The sequence below is a fragment of the Colossoma macropomum genome, unplaced genomic scaffold (assembly GCF_904425465.1).
Source record: "Colossoma macropomum unplaced genomic scaffold, Colossoma_macropomum, whole genome shotgun sequence".
Classification (NCBI taxonomy): domain Eukaryota; kingdom Metazoa; phylum Chordata; class Actinopteri; order Characiformes; family Serrasalmidae; genus Colossoma; species Colossoma macropomum.
In genome coordinates, this window is record NW_023494789.1 from 49369518 (window position 1) to 49389964 (window position 20447).

At 40.9% G+C, this 20447-nt stretch overlaps 1 protein-coding gene across 1 annotated transcript; it reads right to left on the reverse strand.

Moving 5' to 3' along the window:
- Nucleotides 1-9577: 9577 nt before the first annotated feature.
- si:dkey-43k4.5 (potassium voltage-gated channel subfamily S member 2) lies at nucleotides 9578-19594 on the reverse strand. The gene is made up of 3 exons (XM_036569647.1): nucleotides 19491-19594; nucleotides 12656-13632; nucleotides 9578-10399 (listed from the first exon to the last, which is right to left on the reverse strand). Exons 2-3 carry the CDS (start codon nucleotides 13619-13621, stop codon nucleotides 9860-9862), a joined length of 1506 nt encoding a protein of 501 aa, XP_036425540.1. The 5' UTR covers nucleotides 13622-13632; nucleotides 19491-19594; the 3' UTR covers nucleotides 9578-9859.
- Nucleotides 19595-20447: the final 853 nt, after the last annotated feature.

The window sequence follows — 20447 nt, forward strand, 5'->3', positions numbered from 1 at the left end:
ACTTAGCTACTGACCAGTATACGCCGATCAGGTACATTATGACCACCTCCTTGTTTCTACGCTCATTGTCCATTTTATCAGCTCCACTTACTATATAGGTGCACTTTGTAGTTCTACAGTTACAGACTGTAGTCCATCTGTTTCTCTGATACTTTGTTAGCCCCCTTTTACCCTGTTCTTCAGTGGTCAGGACCCCCATGGACCCTCACAGAGCAGGTGCTATTTGGGTGGTGGATCATTCTCAGCACTGCAGTAACACTGACGTGGTGGTGGTGCGCTGGTCTGAGTGGATCAGACACAGCAGTGCTGCTGGAGTTTTTAAACACCTCAGTGTCGCTGCTGGACTGAGAACCGAAAACATCCAGCCAACAGCGTCCTGTGGGCAGTGTCCTGTGACCACTGATGAAAGACTAGAGGATGACCAACACAAACTGTGCAGCAGCAGATGAGCTATCGTCTCTGACTTTACATCTACAAGGTGGACTGACAAGGTAGGAGTGTCTAATAGAGTGGACAGTGAGTGGACACAGTGTTTAAAAACTCCAGCAGCACTGCTGTGTCTGATCCACTCGTACCAGCGCAACACACACTAACACACCACCACTACATCAGTGTTACTGCAGTGCTGAGAATGGTCCACCACCCAAATAGTACCTGCTCTGTGAGGGTCCATGGGGGTCCTGCCCACTGAAGAACAGGGTAAAAGGGGGCTAACAAAGTATGCAGAGAAACAGATGGACTACAGTCTGTAACTGTAGAACTACAAAGTGCACCTATATAGTAAGTGGAGCTGATAAAATGGACAATGAGCGTAGAAACAAGGAGGCGGTCATAATGATATGCCTGATCAGCCAAATGCAACTATTTCAGTTTTTGTGTGAAACATTTACAAACACTGTTCATATCGAGTATCAAGAGGAGAAACATCACCCAAGAATTTCTCCACTACAGGTCTGATTGCACCTGAAAACAACATCCCGCTCGAAACGAAAGCACCCCCTGCGTAGAAGGATAAGCGCTTTAGAAAACGTGTGTGTAGTTGCTAGCTGACTGAGACGTCTAGACACCAAGCCAGATGTTGAAGGTCTACTTAAAGACCTGTTCAGTTTAGCTTGTTGGCTATGCAGGGATCGTCGACTTGCAAAGCAGCGCTGTAAACTTCCATATAATCTGCCATGTTCTACTTATGCTAATCGATGTGCAGGGCTAATAATGGACACGTCCTAATTACAAATAAACTCTGAAATATGTTGAGTGTTGTGGTAATAATGTGTAGTCCTGATCAAATTATTCTTTGTATAATTATTCAATTCATATCCAGTTGGTCAACTGGTAAACAGTTGTGTTTAAATTCATTTTAAAATAAATTCAAGCAAGGTGTTCTTTATTAGCAGGGCTGATTAATTCTAGAAATTCTGGAGTCGACTCTAATTCCAATTCTAAGGAATGGGAATCAGCAGAATCGATTCAACACAGTAACCTTCTTGATTCCCAATTCCAAAAATCAAGACGTCAGCCATTTAATGCATGGACTTAATGCATGGACGCAGGAATTTAACAGGAATTAAACAGGAATTAAACAGACAGTTGTTAAGTGTGAACACATTGTTTGCACTATTACTCTCTAATATCTCTCCATAAATGGACCTATCCTGTTAATCTCTCTCTCTCTCTCTCTCTACCTCTCTCTCTCTCTATTTGAGCCCCTGAGCGACGTCTGCCTGAGTCGCCACATGGGAGCCACCAGAGCTCCATCTCTGTTAGCTGATCTATTTTGACCATCATGGAGTTTCATGCTGTACAAAGCTGTGCAAACCTCACCTGCATGAACTGACCCTCCTGCTGCTGCTGCTGCTGCATAAAACTAATTAATCATTGCTCCACCTGTTTTTCCCTGTTTTGTATTCTAATATTTTATACTAACTGTTTGCTATCTGGTGTTGACCAGAGGAGGATGGGTTCCCCTTCTGAGTCTTGGTTCCTCTCAAGGTTTCTTCCTCTTGCTCTTAGGGAGTTTTTCCTTGCCACTGTCACCATTAGCGACGCTCATGGGGGCTCGGACCTGGATTTTTCTGTAAAGTTGCTTTGTGACAACACCTGTTGTAAAAAGCGCTAAATAAATAAACTTTGACTTGACTTGGCCTGCATCGCCACCTAACTTAGCACAATTCCCAGGAAATTACCAGGAGGACTCGTGAACAGATGCCAATTCAAAACCAGGAAAACAATGGCGTCTTGTTTATGGCTGGTGCGTTTCTGTGATGCATTTGGTTTCGCAGTGTTTTCAGGTTTCATGAGTGAAGAACGTCACCAAAGTGTATTTGCTGGTGACGCACTAAAATGAAAATTCGTGGCTGAAGCTAAAAATAAAAACTCAGGATACGATCAGCCAAAAAGCAAATGATAAATAGAAACAGTTTCCATAAATTAACTTACAAAAAGATTACAGTATGATGGCTACAGATCCAGAAATCCTCAACAACAGAGAACAGTCGGCCATCCAAAACAACGAATTAAATTATTCTTCGGTTTATTCTTTGTTTTGCTGTTTTCTGCGTTTCGAGTGGGATGTTGTTTTCAGATGCAATCAAACCTGTCGTGGAGAAGTTCTTAGGTGTTGTATCTCCTTTTGATACTCAACAATCATAGAAACAGTAAAATAGTTGCACATGGCTGATATTTTCACTGTTGATCTGCCGCAGCTTATTTTGTTTGAATGTGTCTGTGCTGACAGGCGTAGGAGAGAGAAGAAAGGAAGCAGTGCCTCAATCACTATTTCTCCATTTCATTACCTTTACAATTATTTGTAAAATCTTGGATTCCGATACTTAGTTTTAGGCCTATTTAGTTGTTTTATTTTGGTCAAAAACCATTTTTGTCTTTCAGCCAAAAAATTATCATTTTCACTTTGTGAATACTTGAAGTATTGCCTTTGTTTCACAGTCTTACCAAGCCTTCTAGTCTCTTAGTTTGCTTTTCCGTGTATGACCATTGCTTTGTTTGTTTTTGACCTCATTTTTAGCCTAGCCCTCTTTGTATTGTTGGTATTTCTGGTTTGACCTTCTTTTCTGAATTTTTTGAAGTTTGGACTGCCCTCGTGGTTACTGTTTTCTCATTTTGGCTTCTGACTTTGGACTGGTTGACCTTGATTTTGCTAATAAGCATATTTCACTTCAGTTTGGTCTGCAAGCATCTGAATTCTGTCCAAACCTGACAATGACCAGCAAAGTGGAACATTTCTGTGAGGCTTCTGATTTTACTACAAACATTTTGTTTGTGAGCCACTTTATGTTAGAAATTTTAGACATTTTGTTTTCCACTTTGCCCAAAGGGGAAAGAAACAAAAATACAACCTATGTTTTCATATATGTGTTTTGGAAGGATGTGTTTTCCAGTTTGTCTACACAGTGACAGTACAACATCATGTTGCTGAGGACAAATCTGAACATATCTGTGAGGAATGGAGGCCAAAGCTTTGGAGTCGACTCTCCATTCCCAAATGCCTGGACTCTGGGATCGATTCCCAGCTCTAATTAGCCTGCTGAGGAGTGGAACACCATGCTAACCAAGTGTCATTAAAAAACAAGTAAATAAACAAACAAATAAATAAATAAATACATACATCTATTAGGTGAAAACAAAACTGTTGCAGTCATACAGTAAAAAAAAAACATACAAACCATTTTTCAGATTATCGTGATTCAACACTGTAACGAATGACATCAGAAAAAAAGAATAAAAAGGAATACAAGCCTCTGTAGCTTTTCAACAGTGATTCAGGTCAGTAGAGGCCATTTTGTTTGTAATAAAGTCACGAGTTTTATGGAACCGTTAGAACTACTTAGTCCTTCAGGTGAGCTGAGCTAATGTGAGTCTCACAGTCTTAAAGGCAGCACGTTTTCTGAGTCACTGCAGTGGAACTGAATTGCTGCTCTGCTGTCCTTCTGGTCTGTGAGGACATTTCAAGCCTTTCAGGGTTATTCAGGTACTGTAGTAGTCAGCATGGTCTGTGCAGTCACTCAGCCACTGTACTGATGTGGTCAGTGGAAGGTGCATCAAATGGTTTAGGGTTTCATCATTAATAAACCGCAGTGCTAATACTGATTAGAGGGAGGGTCAGCAGAATATCAGTAGAACAGCATCTTTTTGGTTGTTCATGTAAAAGCAGTGCACATTATAACTGCATTCTTCTGTACTGAGCTGGTTAGTGGGACAGATTAGTGCACAGACAGGGGGGTAAATGCAAAAAGACCCACTGATTTCAAACCGTTAGACATGCGTCAGATAAATGATGTGCAATAAAGAAGCGTGCAGGCATGTGTGTCGTTTAAACTGTTTTGCTTCAAAGCAGTTCACATCAGTACAGCTTGAATACTGCAGAGCATGGCATCTGCATCAGTTTAATCGTGAAGTTTGAACAGACAGGTTAGTGTTTTCACTGTGAAATAGTGACACACTGCCTGTAAACTGAATTCTGAGGGCGCTGTTATGATACTACAATTACAGGCTGATAGGCATTAACCCTTGTGTGGTGCTCAGGTCTGTGGGACCCATTTTCAATGGATACCAAAAGAAAAAATGATGTGGTTTATTATTATTTCAACCTCAGATTCTTGGTCTTTGCTCATTTTCTGTGAAGAACATATAAAATAACCCATTTTCAGTGTCTTCACTCTGTTCACCCCCCACACATTTATATATTATGGTGTTGGGTGAACCCGCGGGGAGTAAAAGTGTGGAGGTGCTGTGTCCTTCACTCTGTTGTCCTCCTACATGGCTGCTGTTAGTGTGTGTGTGTCTGTGTGTGTGTGTGTGTGTGTCTGTGTGTGTGTGTGTGAGGTTGGACAACATGGACAGGCTGCTGACTGGCTACAGCTGCTAAAGGAGAACCCTACGCTGGACACATATTTTAAACATCTGGTATTTTTACATAAATTGTTACGGCTGGATTGATTTAAAGAAACAATAATGCGGTGGGTCCACCAGACCACTGAGTAACAAACACATCAACACCACAGAAGGGTTAGGAAACAAAAAGCTTATTTGTGTGAATATATTAAAACACTGCACAATAAGGATGGGCATTCTGAATAATTTGAATATTCGAGTATCTGTACTGGGCTTATGAATGAATGTCAACCACACAGAAGGAAAAAACACAAAAGAAAAAGTATTTCAGCTGAAATGAACACAGAGCTGTGGCGAGCAGTCATTTAATACTTGCATAGTTTAAATGTAAGCATGATTCTATTGAATAAAACTGAACTAAACATTACATACATGCATTATGTAGTTCCCAGAAATCATCAGGCCTTCTCTGAAAGCCCAGCAGGCCCTGAGAGTTCCCCTCAGTATTCAAACACTGGCACTTTGAACAGTTAACCAAGTTCTTGAGTATCTGTGCACATCCCTAAAAACATCTATAAACATGATGAAAGTGATTTTTTTTTTTAAATTGGCAACACACAACATTGGCTCATTCATCAAAGCTGCATACATCTAAATCTGATCATAAAATAGGCGCATGCAAATGTCAGTTTGGTTATACATCAGTATCATCTTTGGCATCATAGCATGAGAGTAATAATTTGGCAATTTAGTAGAAATACTTTATATATAGTAAAATAAAAAAAAATCATCAATATCAATAACATTAAATATGTAACGTAACCTAACAATGTAATTTGCACATGTAAATCAGATCTTGCAGTTTTTGGTCTTTTTCTTGGCTCATTATTCTTTAAGATGAGTAGTAAAAGTCTAAACAGACAAACATCTGAGAATCAGACACAAAATCATGGCAGATTTAACAGGCTAAGAAGATCTCAACTGTACAAGAAAGAAGCTGTTTACACCTTGAATCAACAAGCATTTTCATTGAGACGTATACATGCACTCAATAATCCGATCATAATCAGATTTCAGCAATGGTCATGTAAACACCATACTCCGATCTAGAAATCTGATACAGAGGCTGGATTTTAGCTCAGTAATCAGATTTCTCAGTGCATGTAAACTCTTACTCCGATTTCTCAGTCTGCACATGTGCGAGATCAGATGTTGGATGTCGCGAGACGCAGCAAAACACTGTTGGAGCGGCGCTGAAACCAATTTCTCAGTAAAGGATTTGAATATTCTTCATCTTCTAGATGATGTATGTTCATATTTTCAGGTAAAGTGACACGATGTTTAAAAAAACTGCGGTATGAAGTTATGTTTTCATCACAACTTCTTCTGTGAGTTTATTGGCTGGTTGGAAGAAATCAGATTACTGCCTGACTCATGTAGACCTGGAGTTTCCCATTATCTGATTACTCAAGTGCATGTAAACGTGTTGATCAGATTACTGACAAAATCAGATTTTTTTTCTGAGTTATCAGATTATTGAGTGCATGTAAACACATTCACTGATAGGATTATGTTTGAATTCCACGTTCAGATTTTACTATATGAAAGACCAGGTGTAAACACTCGCAGGATGCACTGTGATCATATTATGATTGGATCACTCAAACCACATTCAGACATAGTCAGAGATGGATCTTGACCACATGTGATGCAAGTGTAAACGTAATGCGGTTTCTATGTGTAATTATAAGTCTTAACTTCCCTCTTTTGTCTAAAAAGTCCTCTGGACAGCAGTGGTGCTGATCACAGAGATGATTAGTTGCCTGTTTAAACTGCGTTCTATTGAAATCTGAATACACAGTCTGTCCAGGAAAACAGAAACAACGTATCTGTTGTGCGGGAAGTAAAATCAGATCACATCTGGAGACACTGTGAATCCATTTTAGTGAAACATATAAATGGAATCAATACAACAGCAGGGAACACTCGGGGCCTTCTAGGCCTTCAGAGAAGGTCTAATGATTTCTGGGAATTAAAAAATACATGTCTGTAATTTTTAGTTCATTTTAATTAAGAAGAACCATGCATGCATTTAAAGTCTGCAAGTGTTACAGTACTACTTTTGTTTCCAAGTTTTGCACGGAAACAAAAGGTTTAAATTCCTAAAATTCTTGGCCAATCAGGAATTGTTTTACATAGATATAGTTAAGCAAGCTCTTCTATTAGTGAGGACATTAGGAAATGAAAAGAAGTCCTAACACGTCAAAATAATCATTGGCATAATTACGCAGTGACAGAGAAATCAATCACGAAGGCATTTTACATGAAACATCACTCTAGGCCTTCCGGAAGTTCTAGATACATCTTTGACTGGTAATACAAGTGGCAGCCTAATCAGTGTGTTGCTAGAAATGGAAAACAGCGGCGGCAGCTTTACACCAGAGCTCACTACTAAGTCACAGTAAAAGTGCTACAAGGTGAAAAATATATAATATGTTTGTCACAAACTTCAAGTAAAACAAAGAATGTCTTTTAGAAGCTTCAGATGTCTGTGTTTAATATAGAACTGCCAAAAAATGTTCATGTGAAACGCCATTAGCTCAGTGCTGACAAAGATGTAGAATCCTACAGTGACGATAGCGCTTTTTCCTCATGTTCTGGCCCAGTTTTGACGTTTATGGCCCAAATTGAAAGCCTAGCTCTAATAGTCACAGTTCGCCAAAGTATTTAAGATATGATTTAGACAGGAAACGTGTTAATGCAAGGTGTAAACAAGCTCGTAGAGTAATCCTTGACTGCACAGGGATTTTTTTTATTAGCATTACAACCAGCCTGTTCAATGCTTTCCTTTAATTGATTCAAAACTGCACAAATTAGGGTGCATTGCATATGTATATATATATATATATATATATATATATATATATATATATATATATAAGGGTTAAAGGGGTCTGTCATATGCAACTGAGCAGGTGCTTCTTTCAACGTAGCAGAAGTGGATTCATCAACTGTGCTTATTTCAATGTCATACAACAGTTTAATGAATCAGATGCTGAGTAGTTAGCATGTCACTCTGGGTTAAATCTCCCCTCATTTTTACGCAACTTTAATAAATCTATATTATTACCTACCAGTGCACTTGCAATACACAGAATGAGTATGGTTAGGGCTAAATAATTTAGGGAAAAAATATCAATGATGATTATAGACTATAAATAAAGACTATAAATTAAGCTCTGGGTCTTTTTTTGCCAAGAAGACTAGCACATTAATTTCTTTGGACTTGAGGATTGATCGCTGAATGTGTGCCAGTCTGCCAGTTCACAAGCTCATTGTTATTACATCAAGTTTCTAAATAGGACGTATATTTAAGTACAATGTATGTTTAAAATTGCGCTCTTTTCAATACAGAAACGATTAATCATTCAGCCCTACTCATGACAGCTCAAACAGAGCATTCTCTCATCTGATTTAACATTTTTTGACGTTCACTGGCAAACATGTGTTTTCATTGGCAGATTATAATTTAAAATAAAGAACTATAAATTGCAATATTTATTTTCAAACTCTTTTCTGTCAGCCAGTTAACCAAAGTTCATGAGACACCTCCTGCATGAATGCCCCCAACAGAGCATTCTTGCTGCAAAGGGCATCCATCTGCCAGTTCTCACTCTGTCTAATTCAATGAATCAAATGATCCAAAGAACTAGGTTGTAATTATTCCTTATCCATAATTATTCCAGCTGTCACGAGAAGTCAGAAAAACAAGACCCACATCACCACCCACAGCTGTACATCCTCCCTACAAAGCTTCATCAAGGCCGAAACAGGCTCATAATACCATCGTGAACAGAATCATACGTTATCTCAGCTTCCTATGCGACTGAGATGGACCTCTGAAGTGGTGTTGTCATTTTGTAGTCGGGGTCTTGCTCAGATTAGAAACTCTGGGTCTAATCAGGTTTTCTCTGTGGGTAAAATGAATGGCATTTTCGAAAATTGCTGCTAATCGCACCCTGTGGTCAACAACGATCTGAACCCGATATGTTTTGCCGTAAGGAGTTTTACCCTCTGAACGTTGCCAGCTCCTCTGAATTACGAGGAGGTTAAGGAGCTGAAAAACGACTATTGCCACATACAAGCTAACACTGCTGTGGACTGACTGGCAACCTCCCCAAAATACTCCTCACAAACCAGCCACTTGGTACTTAAACTGCTTTGGCAGTTTTAGGCTGCAGTTTGAGTAGCTGGTGTTATTTTACAATAGTGTTCAATTAGAGAATTAGCTAATATCAAAATTTGAGAAGTAAGACGGGGGGATATCAAACTACCCCAGATAAATGGCATATAAACTGTTGTTTGGGACACTATTTGTGCAGTCGGGGTCTCTCGAGACCCTGTGCCACTTAATGCTGGAATAAAGAAGAAGCCTTTTTCCCTCTTTCCACAAACTCAGCATCTGAAGACTCTTTCCTTTTGACATCTTTTGAGAACTTAGACTTAGAACAGTTATTAGTATAAGCACTTAGTCAGTATTAAAAGATTTCTCTTTTATTCATAATATTATGTTGGAGGCTTGGGGTTGAACGAGATAGCCCTTGGTCCCAACAAAGGTGTGACAGAGGTGGTTTTCCAAAACAGCAGTTACTTCTCGCATAGAGAGAATTTGATTAGACCCAGAGTTCCTAATATACGCATGATGCAGGCTATGGAATGACACATGAGTTTAGAGGTCTATTGAATCAGTACGTGACTCTGTGAAGGTAAAACGGTTAGAAAAGCTGCACTCTTGAACCACTAGGTGCCTACGGCCAACCTCACTGCTCTGATTCAATACAGCACAGCCCTAATCTCAGTGTTTTTGTCAATGTACCAATAGAGTAGTGAAACGAAAACTCTGGCAAAGAAAATGCATAAATACATCCCTAATCATTCATGACCCAATTTTGACAATAATTAATTAGGACACAAGCACTCTTGTATGTCTAGACGTGCAGACGCGTTACCCTCAGAGCTGATAAAGTTCTTTTCCCCTTGCGAGTGGAGCTCTCCTCTCATACTGAGATGAAGACATTGGAAGCGGATGATGTACATAGCTGTAGTTTACCACCCCTCCTTCATTGTCTCCATCTTCATCCTCTTCCTCATCTTCCAAACACTGACTGTCCCCTTCGGATCCTTCTTCCCCCTCTCTGTCCTGCCCATTCATCCTCATTCTCTTCTTGTTGTTGTTCCTCACCGAAGCCTCCAGAGCCTTCTGTTTGCGGTAGAAATGTGAGAACTTGTTGAATATGATGGTGATGGGTAAGGCCACCACCAGCGTGCCTCCGAGGATGCAGCCTGTAGCCGCTAGCTTCCCTGCCACCGTGACAGGCACGACGTCCCCGTAGCCGACCGTGGTCATGCTAACTGTACCCCACCACCAGCAAGCAGGGATGGTGTCCAAACCGACGTCCTCCTCATATTCTGCAGTGTAAGCCATGCCAGAGAAAACAGACACGCCCACCGCCAGGTACAGCAGCAGGATGCCCACCTCTCTGTAACTGTGCTACAAGGGTGAACATGAAGCAGGGAAGAGAGTGAGCTGTTTGAATTCATGTGTGATATTTCCAGAGAGATCCAGTCTCTTTGGGCCAGATGTCATCTTATAATGTCTAGAGATGACCATAAGAAATTTTAGACTAATTGTGGGTGGAAACGTAGATTTATTAGGGTGGAAACAAACTGAGTGTGAAATTTTGGTACACCAAATATAAACGGGGGTTAGACTCAAAAGTTCCAGAAACTCTAAGTGAATTTCCAAAGCTTTTGACTGTAGCTTTTTACTGACTCTTACGTGCAAATTCACAAACATCACTCGCTTGTGCCATACAGTGTGAGACAAGAAACTTACTCACCATAGGAACATTCATTAGCTCTCTGAACAGCCGCTGTGACAGACGCTTATCTATTGTACGTGGCTGTAGCCCTAACAGCTCAGAAATTTCAAGCAAAGCCCATTTAACGAGGGATGTATCGTTGGTTATTTTCATCTGCCACCATGTTTATTATCATCAGTGGGTGCTGGTTCAAATCCCACGACTGACTAGGTATGCCTGGTTGTGCCCTTGGGCAAGGCACTTAACCCCCCACTGCCCCAGTTGGTGCTGCTCTGCTGGCAACACTGTGCTGCTCCCAGATTGGGCATAGTTAGGCAGCAAAATGATGAATTTCCCTTGTTGGGGCAATAAAGTACATAACATAACTTTGGAAAACTGTCAATTGCCTGAGGGACAACAAGCCTGTCTTAGCCCATTTATGTAACGCAAGTTAGTCTGGCTGAAAAGTTCTCCCAGAAAACTCCCAATTATGCATGTTGATGTGTGTCATGTGTTTGTGCAGAGAAAACATTACATGCAGCAAAAACAAACATCACTTCTTACAAGTGAAGACAGTTTTGTTGGCTTATGACAGTGTTTCGCTAGCTTGCTTGGTCTGCTTGTCTTCTTGATTGTACTTTTGACGTTAAAAAAGTACAGACTAGAGGAATTTGGGGGTGGGCGTTAGAGGGGGATAAGTCCCAAGATGAGTGTTCTCACTACAAGGCTTCCAGCACTGAGTGAAACCATACAGTGTCAACGAAAGTCATAAGCAAACCATGGTATATTTTTATGCCCAATTTCCTACTCAATGTTAATCACTGTCAATTTTTACTTGCTATTATGAGGTACCAATAAGTATCAATCTGTTAGAATGACACATGCCTCCTTCACAATACATGTAGCTAGCCACTGCACCTTTTGGAGTTAACTGCCCAATTTTGCATTCTTCACCTCATAGCTACACATGGTTGGCTAATATTGATAAGGAAGCGGGGGACTAAGCCATTCTTCCTACACAATAAGAGCAGAGTCAGTTGTGTGCTTGTGGATGCATGTCCCATTAAATAGAACACAACCTTCTTAAAACTGGTTTTCCTGACCACTCCTGACCTGCCATTACACAACACACGATTTTGAATGGAAATCAAAACACATTTTCATTTCATACACTCTCAGAAATAAAGGTACTGAACTGTCACTGGGGCAGTACCCCTGTTGTCATTGGGGTGGGACCCTCAAGGGTTCATCTCAGTACCTTTAGTCAGGGAACATAACTGAACCATAATCCACTGAAATGATATGTTCTAAGCTGTACTGACTCCACACACCCCGTCTCGTCTCCAGGCTTTTATTTTACTGTTCTGATTTAAAACATTCGGTTACGAAAAAACAACCACTGTTGTACCTTTGAGGGAACATTTACACTGTTTGTACCTTGATGAACAAAAAATGTACCTGAACAGAACCTTTATTTCTAACAGTGTAGCATAATGTGTTTCCAAGAGAAACACAGTATCAGGGAGGGTTTATGACAGTGGTCTTCAACCCTGGTCCTGGAGAGCTACCTTCCTGCAGCATTTAGTTCCATTCTGTATCCAATAAGCTGCACTCTAATACATCTAATCTAGCCAATCAGGGACTTGGGAAGAGGTTGATTATCTTGAACAGGTGTGGCAAACTGGCTGGAACTAGGCTGTGCAGGAAGGGCGCTCTTCAGGACCAGAGTTGGCGACCACTGGTCTATGAGCTAGCTGAGCGGTTTCTCTCTTTGATAGGTGGGGACGGTGGGAGGGGGAGATAAAACATATCACTGGTTAACATTTGTTTGATTTGACTGTGAAAACCTGTATGGTCTAAGCAGACTAGGTCCCATTACTTTTAGGACTGTAATGTCCAGGTAAGATTATTATTATTCCCCTGATGATGTATTTTGATTACCCTACCTTTAAAGTAGCGCCGAGTGACCTCAGCCCTGTTGAATGTCGGGCCAGCTTCAGCACCCTGAAGATTCTCATCAGCCTGAGGACCTGGACTAGTTTCCCTAAGTTCCCAAGCTCAGATTCGCCACCAGCAAGCAGATCAAAGAAGAGCGTGATGTAAATGGGCACCACTGAGATAATGTCAATCATGTTTAGTGGAAGGAGGAAAAACTTTCGACGGTTTGGGGCGAGAAGCATCCGTGTCACCACTTCGAAAGTGAACCAGCAGATACAGAAAATCTCTAAAGCTTGCATGGTTGGGTCCTCAATTTGCTGACCGTTCTCATCATACATGTGATACTCTGGGATGCTGTTGATGCACATGGTGGCAATTGACATTAGCACGACACTGATGGAAAGCAAACTGAAGAGCTTGCTTGGGATGGAATATCCTGGGTTTTCCAAGGTCAGCCACAGGCACTTCCGAACATTACCACAACGCATGTCCTGGAAATGCTGAATGTCCTTGTTGAGGTCAGATATCTCATCCACGGAAGTGTCCACACTGCTCACATCGCTCTCCTCATCCCAGGACTTGTGATGGCTTTCCAGCTTGCGATCATGGTACCGATAACTACAGCAACTGTCCAAGAAGAACTCGTTGATGCCCCAGTACTCGATCTCCTGGCAGAAGGAGAAGACGCACAGCTCTTCCATGATGTGCAGCTTTCCGGTCTGGTAGAAATGGAGGACGTAAGGGAAGAGGCCAGGGTTCCGGTCGAAGTAAAACTCCTTCTTCTGAACATCATAGTCATCACAAACCTGCAGAATGGCTTCCTCTGTGTCACAGGACAGAAGGCGGCACAGTCGCGTGTCTGGAAACTTCCGGAGCATGCTGGAGCAGAAACTGTGCTTCAGGCCACCCACATTGATGTTCACCAGCCGATCCTCCGGATCCTGGTCCCACCTGGGGAGATTCCTCTTCACCATGCTGCACCTTTCTGCAGAAGCATAAACCACAGCCTGTCAGAGCTGCATACATACAGATATAATCCAATTCACTGTATGTATGTAGAAGGTAGGCCATACAGGGTGATTCAAAAAGATTCATCCGATTTCATGATTTATTTCACTTGTAAATCGTTACAGAACAATGCAGTAAATTGTAAATGGGTTTAAATGAGCATAAAGTTTGATGTAATTTTACAAGGTCCCAATATGAACCTCCTCCAGCTGTACAGACAACATCAACACCATAGTCAAATTCATCCCACACTCGATTGAGCATGTCGGGTGTCGCTGCACTCACGGCTCTTTCAGTGCGATTTCGGAGATCATGCAGTGTTGTGGAACCAACAAGGGACACTCTGAGCTGTCGGAGGTTCACTGCTGTTATGACGGATTCACTCTTATTGAAGTGGAAAACGCAGAACGCTTTCTGCTCAGGAGTCTCATCTCCTCGCAGACTGAAGGGAGCCATCTTCCACTGACAGTCAGAAACTCTATGACCTCTTCTTTGGTATGTGATTGGTTCCTAAGCGCCTCACGGTTGTTAAAATATGGCGCTTTGAAATTGGATAAATCTTTTTGAATCACCCTGTATTTTACATCTTGTAAAAAGTATGCCAGGCAGCTCACTGAAAATTTAAATGCAAATTTCACAGTAATGTCAATAAAACCATGCTGGTGTCAAATTATAAAGAGATGACTCTTAACATTTAGCATAAATTAGGTAACAGGTTTTGGTACAGTATTGTGCAAAAAATCAGAGACCACCATTAATATATTTAAAGTCCACTCAAAATGGTCATTAAGTATAAATTATTCCAACTTATCAGGGGATTTTTCGGATATTAGCTATAAGATAATCCACTTGCATAATGAAGAAGAAAGGGAGTACAAAAAAAGGAGCTGTATCCGAAACTGGAGTTCAAAAAATGAAAGATTCTTATCCCATGTGTGGTGTTGATGTGTTTGTTACTCAGTGGTCTGCTGGACCCACCGCATTATTGTTTTTTAAATCAATACAGTCATAACAATTTATGTAAAAATACCAGATGTTTAAAATATCACAAGTGTCCAGCGTAGGGTTCTCCTTTAGCAGCTGTAGCCAGTCAGCAGCCTGTCCATGTTGTCCACCCTCCCACACACACACACACACACACTAACAGCAGGCCATGTAGGAGGAGAACAGAGTGAAGAACACAGCACCTCCACACTGTTACTCCCCGCAGGTTCACCCAACAACACGTGTAATATATAAATGTGTGGGGGGTGAACAGAGTGACGTCACTGAAAATGGGTTATTTTATATGTTCTTCACAGAAAATGAACAAAGACCAAGAATCTGAGGTTGAAATAATAATAAATGGCATTGTTTTTTTCTTTTGGTAAACACACTGAAAATGGGTCCCACAGACCTGAACACCACACAAGGGTTAAAGCTTTCATCTTTGAGAGAGAGGAGAAAATCAAGCTGCTTCAGATCCGAAAACATCCACAGGTGTTTCTGTCCATCCTTCCACTGTGAGAAGACGACTCAGCGCTGTGGGTCTGAAAGGATGTGTAGCTGATCAAAAAGAACCTCACTGAGAAAAGGAGACAGACACATCAAACAAAGAAGCTGAACAATGGACTGACCACCCCAGAGTCCAGACCTCAACATCACTGAATGTGTTTGATTACTTCAGAAAATCATCAACCAGCTTCTAAGACTGAACTCTTGAGATGTGGAGTTCGTTGTTGAGGCTTGTCTGTAATTTTCTGTTTTATGATTTTTTTCCTGACACTGACAAATGGATGAATTTAACTCTTTAATGGCTGTTTTGAGTGGAAATTAAATGGATGAAGGGTCTCTGACTTTTGCACACTTTGTTTTCTTGCATGACAAACACAGAATATACAAAACATTAGGGCTGCATGCGTTACAACAGGTGTTCCTAATATGTTGTGTATAGCCACTTGTGAGTTGTGCGTACACATATTTTGGGCTTGTTTATATAAAAATGTCTACAAACCAACCAAAGGACACAGCGACTGTTGGCTGTTTTAGGTAAATCTCCTGCTTGGGCAGCAACAGCACCACAGAGAATTACCATCCACAGCAAACTGGATTAATGTAAGAAATGTTTCAAAGTGTTTTAACGTTCTTCTTTGCATAATCGTGTCCATGAATTATGGATGACACTGGCACAGTCCAGATGTATCACATCATATGCATTAGCTTTATAAATGTATTTGTAAATGTCAGCATATATTTGTAAGTGTGCTTATTTATTTAACGCAATACATCCAGCTGTAATCTGTTCTGTTGTCAGAAACAGGCCTATCCCAAAAGAGAACAAGGCAGACTCCCTATGACATCATTAAGCTGACCAGTGTACACTGTAAAATCACAGTGAAGTACTTTCACTGTATTTACTGTAGCATATTGACTGTAAATAACAGTAAAACCTCAGCTGTTTACTGTGACTTCACAGTCAACTGCCCACAACTGCTGTGATGCAGTTACATGTTACTGTAGAATTACAATAATCTCCTATATTATTATATTTGAACTTGGGCCTGAACTATATATTGGCTGATGGTTCCACAGATTTATAGGCATCATCAAAACAGGACACTGCCAACAGGACGCTGTTGGCTGGATATTTTCGGTTCTCAGTCCAGCAGCGACACTGAGGTGTTTAAAAACTCCAGCAGCACTGCTGTGTCTCATCTACTCGTTCCAGCGCAACACACACTAACACACCACCACCACGTCAGTGTTACTGCAGTGCTGAGAATGATCCACCACCCAAATAGTACCTGCTCTGTGAGGGTCCATGGGGGTCCTGACCTTTGAAGAACATGGTAACAGAGTATGCAGAGAAACAGATGGTCTGTGTAGAGTGTAGATACTAGGAGGTGTACTATATGAATTGGCCAGTCTGAAGTTGATTATTTCATGATTCAAGCTCAAACCTCTACACTAGTCATTTCAAAGGGTTCTCTGTAGTAGAACTAAAAGCATCTCCACAGAGAACCTCTGAAATGCTCACGGCTGAGTGATACAGTCTGGTAGGTAAACTGTCACGGTTCAGGTGAGCAGCTGCTCATTTTTATTACAGCAATAACAGGCTGAACTGATAAACCTGAACATGAAATACCATCATGGTTAACATTCTGAATTACTTAACCTGACGTACATTTCTGCCTTTGGCAGCTTTTTAAATCTCACCTGTTGCAGTTGCCGACATGTTCCTCAATACTGTGCAGAGCAATTCAATTACAAATGTACAATAATTTGCTGTCTTGTGACAGACAGCTCCTTATCCTGTACTGTTTCCACCATATAATCCTTCAGTAAACAGTGTTGAACTCCTCCTGCTTTTCCCCTTTTTCTGTATCTTATATTACTGATCAAATTTCATTCTTTGCTGTTATTGTTTCCTATACGGTGTCGACCAGAGGAAGATGGGTTCCCCTTTTGAGTCTTGGTTCCTCTAAAGGTTTCTTCCTCTTGCTCTTAGGGAGTTTTCCTTGCCACTGTCGCCATTGGCGACGCTCATTGGGGCTCAGATCTGGATTTTTCTGTAAAGCTATGTTGTGACAACACCTGTTGTAAAAAGCCCTGTATAAATAAACTTTGACTTGACTTGAGCTCACCTGCAGGATAGGCGTCCCTAATGTTTGGCAAACTGTAGGCCTATTTGGTAATGGTAACATTACTTACAGTTTATGGCATTCGGTGTAGCATCAATGTCTAAAGGATTTTTTAAAGGGTCCATATTTGACAGTTTTCATGTAGTTTTTTCTCCCGGAGGTCCACTATATTCGCACAGAGTGGGGGTCCAAAAGTCTGAGCACACCTTGAAAATCTTCAGAAATTTTGAAACATTTTAAACCAAGAAAGGTTGTGAGAAGTAAAATGAAGAAGAAACACTCAAGATTCTGCTCTATTTCTATGTCAATATTCACATTTAAGCGAATCTGTAACATTGTCAATTTTTGTAAAAAAGGTCAGGATTGTTTTTTCAAATTCTTTCTTCTGAAGCTCGTATTCAGACGACTCTCTGGTGGATTTGATCTGCCTATCAGAGGCTTCTACACAAACTTGTGGAGTCCAGTTTGAGTGCACACTGTCCTAAAGTACCACCAAATACTGCAAAATTCTGAAATTCATGTGAACAGATTCCATTTTTCACTCAAATTTTTGAGCTTGTAATGAAAAAGTGTATCATATTAGAAATGCAATGCAAACTTGACACATTTTCAGGAGTGCACTCAGATTTTGGGCCCCACTGCACATCATAAATGATGCACAGCTACTGCAAGATTTTCACATCTCTCAGATTTAATATGATACATTTTTTCCAATATATTAAATTCAGCAAATAAACAGAAATTGTGCACTAAAAATGTCATATTTAAATGTGTTCTTCACTCAGAAAACTAACATGGGTTTGTGCAAACTTTTGCATGCGACTGTTTAAGCTTTGCCTTTACAAAAGAGCCCCTAAAGATCCATTTTTTAGGGGTGTATGTTTATGTCCACACAGAGTGGGGGTCCAAAAGTCTGTCTACACTGAAGATGAAAATCTTCAGAAATTTTAAAACATTTTAAACAAAGAAACGTTATGAGAAGAAAAATGAAGACATTACATTCAGGATTCTGTTCTATTTCTAGGTCAACATTCACATTTAAGTAAATCTGTGACATTCAGACCTTTTTTGTACAAAATGGTCAGATTTGTTTTTTCATATTCCTTCCACTGAAGCTCATGTTCAGACAGCTCTCTGGTAGATTTGATGATGATCTGAGGCTTTTACAAACTTGAGGATGCTGTCATAAAGTAAAATACCACCAAATACTGCAAAATTCTGAAATTCATGTAAACATTTCAAAGATTCTACTTTCACTTAAATTGTTGAGCTTGTAATGAAAAAGAGCATCACATTAGAAATGCAATGCAAACTTGACACATTTTCAGGAGTGCGCTCAGACTTTTGGACCCCACTGCACAGTATAAATGATGCACAGCCACTGCAAAATTTTCAGATGCCTGGAAAATTTCGCTGCATTAAAATAAACACATTCACAACACATATTTAACGAAAACAACTTCAAACATCTCCCTCTGTTCTTGTTCCTGTGCAGCGCGTGGCACTGCTGGGAGCACAGAACTCTGCACAGTGTACTACTTTATTTTCCCCAGTATATCTGATTCAGCTCCAGAAGCTCTTCATGAGTCTTAATCCGGCTGAATCAGGTTTGGGACCAAGACCTGTTCTGCCTATTTAGGTCTGTATTAAATGATAATTAAATGCAAAAGCTTGTAGAAACGTAGAGAGCATGCAAAAAACTGCAAAAACCCCAGAGTGCACTTTCTCTGGAGGACTGTCTATAGGCGCTTTCTGCACTTAAGGTACAACTTAATCTATATTTAAAGAGAGGAGCTCTTTGCCATGTTGCTCTGAAGAGGTTTGGGGCGGGTGGGGGGCTGGAGGGGCAGCAAAACGGAAAAGTAAACAGCACGACACTGAGAGCAGTCAGTACTCACCCTTTTCGGCTAGTTTTGCGTTAAATTGGGGGTATTTCTTCCTGCTCACGACCTGGTCAGTTATTATTCTTTGCCACATTGTCAACCACTGGAACACGTCAGGTTACGGAATTAATCACATTTATCGTAATCATTTGCATATTTGCGTGCATGTTTATTCAGGATTTCCAAGGCGAGGCTGAAGTTGGCTTCCTATTGGAATTCGCCGTTCCACCTTAAATGCCGCAGCATTTAAATGAAACTGCTGGCGCGTTTAAGGTGGAACGGAAAATTCTAAGAGGAATCTGACTTCAGCTTCGTGGTTTGATGCAACTCACCTCGCAGACGGAACGCCGCACGTGCGCTCTCCTCCTCCGGCTTCTCTCATGTCCCTCGGGCACTTTCGGTCACCGCTCGGCCTCCCTCGATGCCCCGAGTCTAATCATTTGTCAGCTCGACGTAACAGTTGTTTTCAATGCAGCTTTGTTTGCAAACCGCCCCCCTCCGCGCGCCGTCCACCTCTGACGGTAAACCGAGAGGATCTCTCTGTCACAGTGACGCCCTTCCCGCGCGCTACACGGTGGATTCCTGCACGCGAGCCAGCGTTGGCGGCGCACGTGGCTGCTGTCACACCTACCCTGCTGAAAAATATCGTAGAAACCACTAAAAGTTCCTGTTGGTGTCCAATGGTCAGTAATGGTAATCTCTGCTTTCCTGATGGGTTGATATCACACTATATGGGATCCTAATGGTTTAACAGGTGTTCTGGGACGGATTCCAGATGCTTTCTTAATGGGATCTAAAGCTATCCTACAGTTTTCAAGTTTCAAGTTTGTCATTTGCACAACATGTCAGGACATTCATGCGTTGAAATGCTTGTGGGAGGCTCAGCTAGTCACTTTACAGCAGGACAGCATTATATACATACTAAACACAGTGCAGACAAAACAAAACTAAAAATACAAAAAGAAAATACTAAACTGAAATATATTAAATATACACAAAATATAGAGACAGGAGGGACCTATGTAATAAAAAACTCTGCCATGTACAAATATATTAAACAAGGGATAATCTCTAAAGAATATATATATTACAGTGACTAGTGTTATTGTCCATAGCAGTGATATGATATAATAAATAATACTAACAAAGTGACAGAGTGTAATGGTAACTGGGGAGGACCCACAGCATCACAGCTTGAAGGAAACTAGGAAACTAGTGGTCTGTAGATTAAGCCAATTCCCAGTAGAAAGCACAAATGTCAGGTTTTAACCCCAATCGTTCTGATGGTC

Excerpts from the sequence above, each read along its gene's own strand:
- si:dkey-43k4.5 (XM_036569647.1), bottom strand. The coding sequence starts at position 13,621 with ATGGTGAAGAGGAATCTCCCCAGGTGGGACCAGGATCCGGAGGATCGG. Across the intron at positions 10,400-12,655 it reads CACTCGGCGCTACTTTAAAG|CACAGTTACAGAGAGGTGGG; the intron begins GTAGGGTAATCA and ends TCACCCTTGTAG.